Source organism: Octopus bimaculoides, chromosome 14, assembly GCF_001194135.2.
Source record: "Octopus bimaculoides isolate UCB-OBI-ISO-001 chromosome 14, ASM119413v2, whole genome shotgun sequence".
Lineage (NCBI taxonomy): Eukaryota > Metazoa > Mollusca > Cephalopoda > Octopoda > Octopodidae > Octopus > Octopus bimaculoides.
Genome location: NC_068994.1, coordinates 59,798,686 through 59,809,079, shown reverse-complemented (window position 1 = coordinate 59,809,079; position 10,394 = coordinate 59,798,686). Strand labels below are relative to the sequence as shown.

At 38.4% G+C, this 10,394-nt stretch overlaps 1 protein-coding gene across 1 annotated transcript in view; it reads right to left on the bottom strand.

Annotated features, from left to right (window-relative positions):
* LOC106878006 (uncharacterized) overlaps positions 1–10,394 on the bottom strand; it is a 172,732-nt gene that overhangs the window by 27,852 nt on the left and 134,486 nt on the right. Inside the window, exons 4-5 of the mRNA XM_052972897.1 lie at positions 2,894–5,486; positions 134–178 (exon numbers count right to left, since the gene is read on the bottom strand). Coding sequence (XP_052828857.1) covers positions 134–178; positions 2,894–5,486 — 2,638 coding nt within the window. The remainder of the gene's footprint in view (positions 1–133; positions 179–2,893; positions 5,487–10,394) is intronic.

Sequence of the window (10,394 nt, the reverse complement as noted above, 5' to 3'; positions counted from 1 at the left end):
ATAGAAAGTATGAGAGAGAGAGAGAGAGAGAGAGAGAGAGAAAGTGAAAGGGTGGGAAGGAGTAGAAAGAAAGACTGAAAGTAAGAGAGAGAGAGAGTAATGAAAGAAGTATAGCTTGAGAATGTGTGAACACCTTGCAATGGCTGACTGGAGCTTTTGGTGAGGCCAAGCAACTCCCCTGGAAGTAAAAAGAGAAACAAAACAAAAAAACAATGGCAAAAGTCAAAGTTTAGTCAGACAGACAGGCAGTAGTGTTATTGTACAACAACAACAACAACAACAACAATAATAGTATTCTTCTTCTTCTTCTGATTATTACATTAAACATTGCACAACAGAGTGCAGCAGTGTGATGTTAAAAGATGGCAGTGTAATATCCATAGATGACTGCAGTGTAATCTAACAGCAATTGTGCAGTGTCATTTAGGAGCAGCAGCAGCAGTGTAACGGGGTCGAGCAACGGAATTTCACTGATAACAGTTGAATGTGCAGCAAATGTCACAAACATGTTTAATGCAACATTGATTAACCAAAGCTGAAATCACTTAAAAGTAGATTAATTTAATGAAAACTCATTTACTCAAGCCCAACCTGCCACCAACTCCTAACTGGACCAAGTCTTATCAAAAATTAGTGTTACCTAATGAGAACGAACCTAAAATAATCTGACCTTGCTTAACCAAACTAATTAATTTATCTAACCCAGTTAACTTGACAGTTGCAAACTAATTTAATCATCAGTTTGATTCGATTTGCAGCCTCTGTTTCTATGTTTGGCTGGAGGGAGATATATTAGATAGATAGATAGAGAGAGAGAGAGAGAGAGAGAGAGAGAGAGAGAGAGAGAGAGAGAGAGAGAGAGAGAGAGAGAGAGGGATGAGTTTCACAACACTAATTTGTCTTTGCTACAATATCTGCAACATTTAGTGACTTATATACTAAACACACTATGCTCTCCATATATATATATATATAGTATACACCCACTTCCCTATGGTGGGTTTTTGTTATGATGTAATCTAAGAATGCATCAATAAAATGCTACCGAAACAGCTGTTGTTCTTCTTTTAGACATTTGTTTCACTTGAAACCAGTCATGGTTTGGATCTACGGTTTATATTGGATTTGGGACCTGTGTGTGTGTGTATACCTGTAGTATACCACAAATAAATGACAACAAATGGTTCTTTTACCTTACTGTCAGCTCAATACTAAGCACCCAACAAGTCCTAGTGTCCTACTTGTCGATATGCCTAGATTCTAATGAATCCTATAACTAATCTCTCTCTCTCTCTCTCTCTCTCTCTCTGTATATATATATATATATATATATATATATATATATATATATATATAGTATAGTATCTATAGCCTGTGGTTATATATAAAGTAAACTCGACACAGGCATACATCAACCTATGCCATTATCTGTCTCCAGCTATCATTGTGCACTTCCATAGGAAATATAAGCAAAGGTCTGAGAGAATATTGGTCCTTGTTGGTGCAGAGTTCTTTGAGAAGATATTATGATTTACTTCTATATGGAGTTTCTGAATCGCTATTGTTATATATTCTAAGATATTGTTACAACATATATATATGAATTATATAACATAAAAGAATTTCCTTAGGAATGGTGAATGACGGCATATGATGTCATATTTAGGATGTTGGACTTATAAATTGTCAGTTTGTGGTTTTGTTTCTCAGACTTGTTTCTTGAGTAAAACACTTCATTTCACAATCACTCCAATCAATTCAGCTGGAAATAAGTGCCAGTGACATGATGGGGTCGTGACCCTTTCAGGGAGTGGGGCAGAGTTTTCTACTAACTTTGTCCCTTGTGAACCACAGACACTGGGATAAATTGTGGCCTAATGAGCCTGTAGGCTCATGGTAGACCTTTATATCCCTCATAACCCCCCCCACCCCGGAAAATGGTTACCCATTCCTGGTGCAAACCTAAATACAATGAGGATCTTCAATTTTTTTTTGTCATCTGCATGCTTATGGGGTTGTGACTTTTTGTTTTGTTTTTCCTTAAGTTTGTATGAGTAAAGAATATAATTGTTTAACTCAAACCAACTGGCTTTGTATGCCTGTCCTGCATTGATGAGGAACAGTTGTCACCAGCCTAGCTGCCTCCTAGTCTTCTAATGTAAAGATCTTTGGTCTGAAAGATTTCAACACTCTCGATTCGATGGAGAACATTATGAGATATCATTAATAACATAATCTCTGTAGTAGCAGTAGTGGTAGTAGTAGTAGTAGTAGTAGTAGTAGTAGTAGTAGTAGTAGCTCTCTAGCATTGTAGACATAATATATAGTATAGTCTCTTTATACACACAATTAACGAAAGATGACAAACTTGCAAAGAGAATGATTGGAGTTGATTAAATTAACTGATTACTCAATTGATACGGATTGATACGTGTTTTAGAAAACTCCGATGATTTGAAGGAATAAAACTAAATGCTACCGCAAGGAAGAATCTTGTGCTGTGCTGTTTCATTTCTGCCATTTTGCTGCCCCCCCCCTCTCGAACATTACAAATATTATTATATCATTGATAATATCTCAGAACTTCAAAACCACACAATAAACATTGTCCTTTCATATCTGTCAAACATCTAACATTGGAATCTGCTATAGATTATCTATAAACTACCATATTAGAGAGATGTTAGGCTAGCATAACAATACAATGTGTTAAAATATTAGAAATCAACCATTTACAATTGTCATAATTAAGCTATTGTCAGGAATCGCTATACAAGTCTTCTACATACAAATGTTTGACAGAACTTCAGAACTATTTATTAAATTTTAGAGAGAAAACATTAAAAAGTCAAAAAAAAAAAAAAAGCAAACATATTGAAGGATAAGAACTCACCTGTACTTATTGGAGGAAATGCTATCGACCTGGCTTTTAACTTTCCATTTGCGTAATTAATGCAGTTGATATAACTATGGACCAATGCACTGTGACATTGCTTGATATCAGCATAATCATTAAAAAATGGGGCCGAAACGTGGATAACATAATTTGCCCTTAATAGCCCACCAGCTCTGGTACACACTATGTTGCTAACATCCAACAAGCCATTTTTCAGGGATATTTCCCGGCACATCTTATCAAAATCAGGGCCGGCAGCATGAGAGATGGCTTGTGCGATACCGCCAGTGCTCTGGAGAAGCTGATTAGCTGGGCTGACAATGGCTGTCGTGTCGATGTGGGTAATACTTTCACAAAGTACAACAACAGAGATACCACCTTGAAAATGGAGAGAGAAGTTCGCTAGGAACTGCAAGTCTTTATCCCTGAAGCCGACACATCGCGGTATAGCAGACTTTGATTTGCACTCGCTTGCGCTGTCATCAGTTTTCTGTTTACATTGTGTAGTATTGCTACAGTCACTCATTTTATCAGTAGGACTTTTAGTTTTGCTTGGTGGATTTTGTCGTTTAGGTTTCCGTCTTCTCCCACGAGGTGGATGTACAGGTGAGTTGACATCTTCAGTTTGTTCTTCACTCGAGTGTTGCTGGTACCCCTTTTCAGATACCCCTGTATCCTCATGACTACTATGTCGGTGTCTGTCTCGCCAGCTCTTAACTTCACATTGGTCATCTTGTCGTGATGGTGAGCAGTTAGTCTCCACACTGTCGTCATAGCTACTACGTCTCTGCCGGACCAGCGGAGAGCGCTTTCCACCTTTAGCCTCCCTGCTGCTCTGATGGGTCTTGTGTAACGATGGACAGTGATTCGAGTCGGCAGAATCCAAGACACTGTTTCCACACTGTCGTGGAGATGGCAAACTTGTATCGACATTGTCAAAATTGCTACTTCCACGACGGTAACTCCCTGGTGTGTTAGGGTCCAGTGATTCATGTTTACTGCTTTTATGGCTCCTTGTTTCTGAGCTGCCCCTCTCGCGACATGTTCCACGGTGTGGTGATGGGCTGTTGTCTGATGACCCATCAACGCTATTGTTACGACATCGACTAGGAGTTTTCTCAACAGAAGCCCACGCCGGATCTAGCCGATCTTGTTGGTTATCTCCAATACTCCCTCTTTTTTCAGTTGATGCCTTAATTTCAGTCCAATGTGTACTACGTCTTCGAGCAGGACTTTCATGTGTTCTATCAGAGGCTTCACTTAAACCTCGGTAATGCAAGTTCTGACTCTGGCAACTTTCGCTCCGATCTCGATTTGGTGAAAAGCTGCTACTTCGACTACTATTTCGATGTGAGACACTTCCCCGGTGAGTTCTACGACTTTTTGCTCTGCTTGAACTGATACAAGATTTTTCTAGGTCTCTCTCATCACAGATTCGGTCCCTAGAGTGACATCGGTTACATTTGTTGCGGGTACAACTTTCTTTTGTTTTCTCCAAATGTTTGTGACATTCACGAGTATTTACGGCCCCATAATCTTTATCCTGAGAGTTTTTACATTGGTTTCCTCCTACGCCTTGACACTCCTTAGAGCGTGGTGTCGGGCTAGTTCGTCGGGAAGATTCCTCACAGTTTGTGCCAAGACAGTTTTCCCCTGAGCAATGGTAATCAGCCTGTTGGCAAGAAGATGGCGCCACACCATCAGCTCCTTTCTCATATTCAGAGTCACCTTTAACATTGATTGACTTTCTCACATCTTCCCAGTAAAAACTAGATTTGCGAATATGACATGGTGAGGAATCTCTCAAGTCTGCTTCTTTCAGCCAGTGTCCCTGGACTTTATCAAGATGGTTCAAGTCATGGCATTGAGGTTTTGCTGCATCACAGCCGTCTGGCTTTAACAAGGAATCCCCGGCTTGGTCTGAGATTTTCTTGTCTCGATCTAAGCTATCATCTCTATTTGAACGTGTGCTCCAGTTACGCATCCTTCCTTCTTTCTTGTACAGCTCCCACTGGCTGTCAGGGTAATGATACTCATCATAGACCACTGTTGACTTGTCAGGCTGGTAAAAGGTCGATAAAAATCGCTCACGAGCCAGTTTCATGTAAGCTCGACGATGTCTTGGGCTGTCAAAGTCGATGCCACTGTATCCACCAGACTCTGTCTTGTGTTTATCACTGGTGCCATCTGCTACAGCACATGACGATGTTGGCACTGTTGTGGTTGTTGTGGTGGTTGTTGTTGTAGCTTTTGTTGTCATGTTAGTGTCTTTTAACTTTGAGTCGTTTAATTGATGGAAAGGGCTGTTACTCGAGAGGTTTTCTTTCTGTGGATCCATATTCTCATTCAAGTTGTCTTTGCTGCTCTTTTTCGGCGACTCGCATTCTGATCCACTCTCCTGCATCTTCTCTAATAGAACCTTGGCACACTCCAGCGAATACCAGGTTCCTTCCAAGCCATAAAGTGAGGTACGTTTATCAATACCGAACCGAACTTTGGGGATTGAAGTGAGCTCTCGGATGTACTTCTCATTTCTCAACAGCAGGTTTGTGATATCGGGGTCAAGAGTTGCGGTCATTGACACAAAAACCTGTTGAGAAAAAGAAAAGAAAAGAACAAAGTTAGTCTCTTTTAAAATTCTTCAAATGCTGCTACTACTACTACTACTTCTAGATATCAGATGTCTAGCAGGTGTTGAAGACATGTGCAGAGATGTGGCTTTCATTCTCTTTTTAAAAATCACTCAGGGAATTAAACTGATTCCATCTAGAAATCGATGCCAGGTCATGGACCAATTTTGAGAGGAGTGTAACCCCTGTTCTTTGATGTACATCCTGGAATAGAGGAAGTGAATTCCTAGTAGTAGTAGTAGTAGTAGTAGTAGTAGTAGTAGTAGTAGTAGTAGTAAGCTGGATCACAAGTGACCAAGGGCTAAATAACAATAAGAACTTATAACCATTTAAACTTATAAACCTGAATTTCATTCATGATTTTACCTGAATAAAGTTTGTCTTTTCCACAGTTTCAATCTTCTTGTTAATACTTCAATACAGAAAATATAAATGACTAAAGATTAACCAAACAGTCAACAATTTTGACTATCATTAGTCATGTCAAATACCCAGAATTCCTAACTGTAGTCAACAGATGAGAAAAGGTACAATAATTTCCTCTCTATTTCCTGAATCTTATCAAATTGTGAATTGTTTAGCAAATGTAACATTAGAATAATAATAATGATAACAATGTCTGTCTCACCGAAATGATAGTGCTGCATTGTTACCTGATTTTGTCATTTCAGGTAAAACATTATGGCATTAATGTATGCGATACAATCATCATCATCATCATCATTGCATTTGAAATTGCTTAATGATTTCTGCAGACTTTCAGAAAATGTTTCCCATCCTCTCTGTCTACCGATTTTGCTTTGTATTTTGCTATTAATAATAGTAAATAGTTAATCTTATAGTCTTTGGTGGTTTGTATATAAGATGGTGGTGGTGTCAGCTAAGGTTTCCATTTTCTATGTAGTTCCATTTCATTATGTGTTCCATAATAGCTGCTGGCTGTAATTGCATGTTAGTAGAGCCACATGTCATCTGATCAGCCCAAAGTTAAAACACTGCACTCTCTATTCCACAACACTCCTAGCTCTAAACAACTACGGAACTGAGTTATGGTTCACTGTTACAAGTATTTCATTAGGGTATCCTACTGAAACTTAATTTCTTTGCTAACTGCGAAATGCTTTACTACTTCAAACTGATTTGCTTAGCAAGAATTACACTTCAATAACAGCCATCTAAGCTAATGGGTTATCGGATTTGTACACGTGTCTAACAAGAGTGTCATGCGCAGTATGTGTGTGTGTGTGTGTGTGTACTGTGTGTGTGTGATGTATTGTGTGTACGTGTGTATTGTGTGTGTGTGTGTGTGTTTTGTGTATTGTGTGTATGTACTGTGTGTGTGTGCTGTATGTTTGTACTGTATTGTGTGTGTGTGTGTGTGTGCTGTATGTGTACTGTGTGTGTTTGTGTGCATGTGGTGTGTGCGTGTGTGTGTGCTATATGTGTGTCGTGTGTGTATGTGCATGTGGTGTGTGTGTGTGTGTGAAAAGTTCAAAATCTAAAAAATGTCTTTCATTGAACAGCTGAAGACAAATTTGTTAAACATGGAAAGCTGAATTCTCACCCCCCTCCCCATCAATTGGTTTATGATATTTCTTTTTAAATTTGATGACCTTATTTCAGGTGCTACCTGTGGCTAAGACCTGCCTCACCAACAGAGAAGAACATTTCTGTTGTTGATTTTATTTCAATGATGACCACTACCCCTACTGCCATTCCAAAACCCCCACTGTCAGACAGTAGTCACATTGAGATTTTAATGATCTTGAAAGACCAAAGTTATTTAAATTCATGGCTAATGAAATGCTTTTCAGGAAACTGTTGCAACTGAATTGAGTTGCCATGGTTATGAGGTGAGTTTGTATCTGTTTATTTGATGTAACAAGTAATTCTAAGAGTCCACCAAACCAAAGATAAACAGACTGTCCATCCGTAAGCATACTTTTGTCATAAATATTGTTCATGAAAGAAAACATGGCATTGAAGAGCAATAAACTGCAACTATGAATGTAATGTGTGGCACTTTATGGATCATGTGACCAGCTTCTGATGTTGGCTTAGGATTAAAACCTTTCAACAGTTATTTGTCAGTTCTTGCAACCAACTCGATGACGCTTACAATTGCAATAATAAACTCAGTGCGCAAAATGTTTAAGTATGGATTAACCAATGCAAATTCTGGAGACCACATTATGAAGCTTTTGAACAAACTCAAGCATCTCCTCCAACTAAACATGCTTTGGTTTTTCTCATATGAGAAGAAAATTTCTGCTTGGATCAGATGGTGAACACACAGAACAACCGTTGTCTTCCCATGTCCCCAAGTTTAGAGTGATCACTAGTGATGGTGACATTGTGCCTCCATTCATCTTCCCACACGGTCTCAGACTCTACACGGAGGCCTACATCAAGTGCCTGGGGGAGGTAGTGCTGCCCTAGATGAAGAGGGTGGCTGCTGGAAGACCCCTATGTCTGGCAACAGGACTCTGCACCCTGCCACACAAGCAGGAGAACCAAGTTATGGCTGTCCGGCAATTTCTGCGTCCACATCACCCCTAACATCTGGCCACCTAACTCTCCACACTGCAACTCCCTTGATTATTATTTGTGAAGTGCAGCAGAGCGAGAGACCAACAGAACTCCTTGCAACACCAAAGATGAACTGAAGGCAAGGATTATGGCAGCATTCACCAACTTAAACAGGGAGACTGTCCAGAAGAGTTGCTGGAGATTTCGAAATCGTCTGGAGACAGTGGTTGAAACGAATGGCAATTTTATTGAATAAATTTACTCTTCAGTCTTTCAAGATATTTTTATGTAATTTTGGTAAATATATCTGTTAAAACGAGATGTCAGTGTCATTTTCATTTTTGCATAATTTAGGTGACAGTTTATTCACAGCACCCTGTATATGTTATATATATATATATATATATATATATATATTTGTATATAGTATGGGTAGATGGAGAACACCTGTTTGACTGAATTTTATTGGTCAACAGCTGTTGGATGGATTGGTACATCGTTACCTTAGCAGAGAGTGCTGGGAGTGGGTGGGGTAAGACCTGGCGATTTGGCAGAAAATGACATGGATGAGTGACACTTGCAGCTGATTGACCTTTTCATAAGGGAGGTTACTGGAATTGGACTGAAACATAAATCCATAACAAATATTTGATAGCAAAAAGATAAAGTCTTAAATCTGTTATTCACCAGTCTTGTTAGTTGGGTCATAATGTGTAATTATTCTGATAAACATAACGAGTATCATCATACTCTCTATCTATCTATCTATCTATCTACACACACACACACATACACGCACAGATATATATGTGTGTGTGTATGTGTGTGAGAAAGAAAGACAAGCAGAAAGGCAGAGAAAACAAGAGGGATGGAGATATGAAGCTAGACTGTTTAGCTGTGCATTTTAATGGAAACACACTTTAAGTATTAAATAAACAGGAACAGCAACAACAGCATCAGCCACACTGAAACCTGGAAATGCCTACAGTAAGAGCTGAACGAAAACGAAGATGAACAAGAAGAGAAGCAGCAGATCGAAACACAACAACAGCAACAAGAAAAATAGCGGAAAATAGCACCAAGAAGAGCAACGAGAGGAAGGAGGTGTAAGATGGAAGTAAAATGGAAGTATAAAAGAAGAGGCTGACAAAAACAGATGAAAATGCCGTCAGAGCGATCAAAGAAGCTCGGAACATCTACTTAAAACCAATCAAAACCAAACATCTCATCATCAGGCTTAAAACATGTTTTGTATGTGTGTGTGTGTGTGTGTGTGTGCATTTCCTTCCTTTTTCAAACTCACTCACTCTCTCCATCCACATTTATGTAATCTACTCTTATTTGTGGCTCATTTCTCTCTCTGCACCTCTTTCTATGTCTCTTTACTTCTTAGTCTATCATCCTCTCTAACAATACAATTACCTACCTCTGTATCTAAATATATATATAAATATATTAACCAACCTCTATTGATCTATCAACCATGCTACACCTCTCTCTCACTCTCTCTGTCTCTCTCTATCTATATATATATATATATATATATATATATATGTTTCACTCACTACATTGCTATCCTCTCCACTGCTCTCTCTCTCTCTCTCTCTCTCTCTCTCTGTTCTATCTACTCCATTTTATGCATACTCTCCCTGCACCCAATTATATGCATATCGATCAATGTGTCTTGCTTATACAGTCTTTCTCCAATCTTTTGCTTTTCCTCAATGAACTTAAACCAAAGTATAACAGGAGAAAAAGGAAAAATAAAACAAACAACAAACAACAACCAATCAAGAAAAGAAAATAAATTACAAATGTGAAGGGGAAATAAATCAATAAATTATGATAGGAGTGGGTGGGGGAGAAGTTTAATGAAGAGAAATAAAAATTGAAAACAAAAAACTGATAAGGAAACGCAAAAATAAAATGCTGCTATTATCTTCACGGCCAACCCCCAAAACTGTTCAATGTTCAATAGAAAACAAAATAAATAATTTATTGATTGTTGTTGTTTTTAATGTGTTTTTGTTGCAGTTTTAAATTCAAATTTAAAACAAAAGAATTTTTAATCCCTCAACAATGCTTCAAGAGAAATGGAAAGATTAAACTTTGACAGACCCCTAAATGTCACCAGGGCAGCTCCGACCCTTTTCAGTTTTCGTACCTTTTGCAAACAAAAGTTTGCTTTTAATGATCCTCCTTTGAAACGGAAATTCTTAGAGATACTCGTCATGCCACTCTCTTCCACCTTCCGGCTTAGTTCCTTCTCCAATTTCATTCTTTATTGTTCTTTATATATTTTTATCATTCTTTCATTTATTGTTTTCTTTTGTTTATTT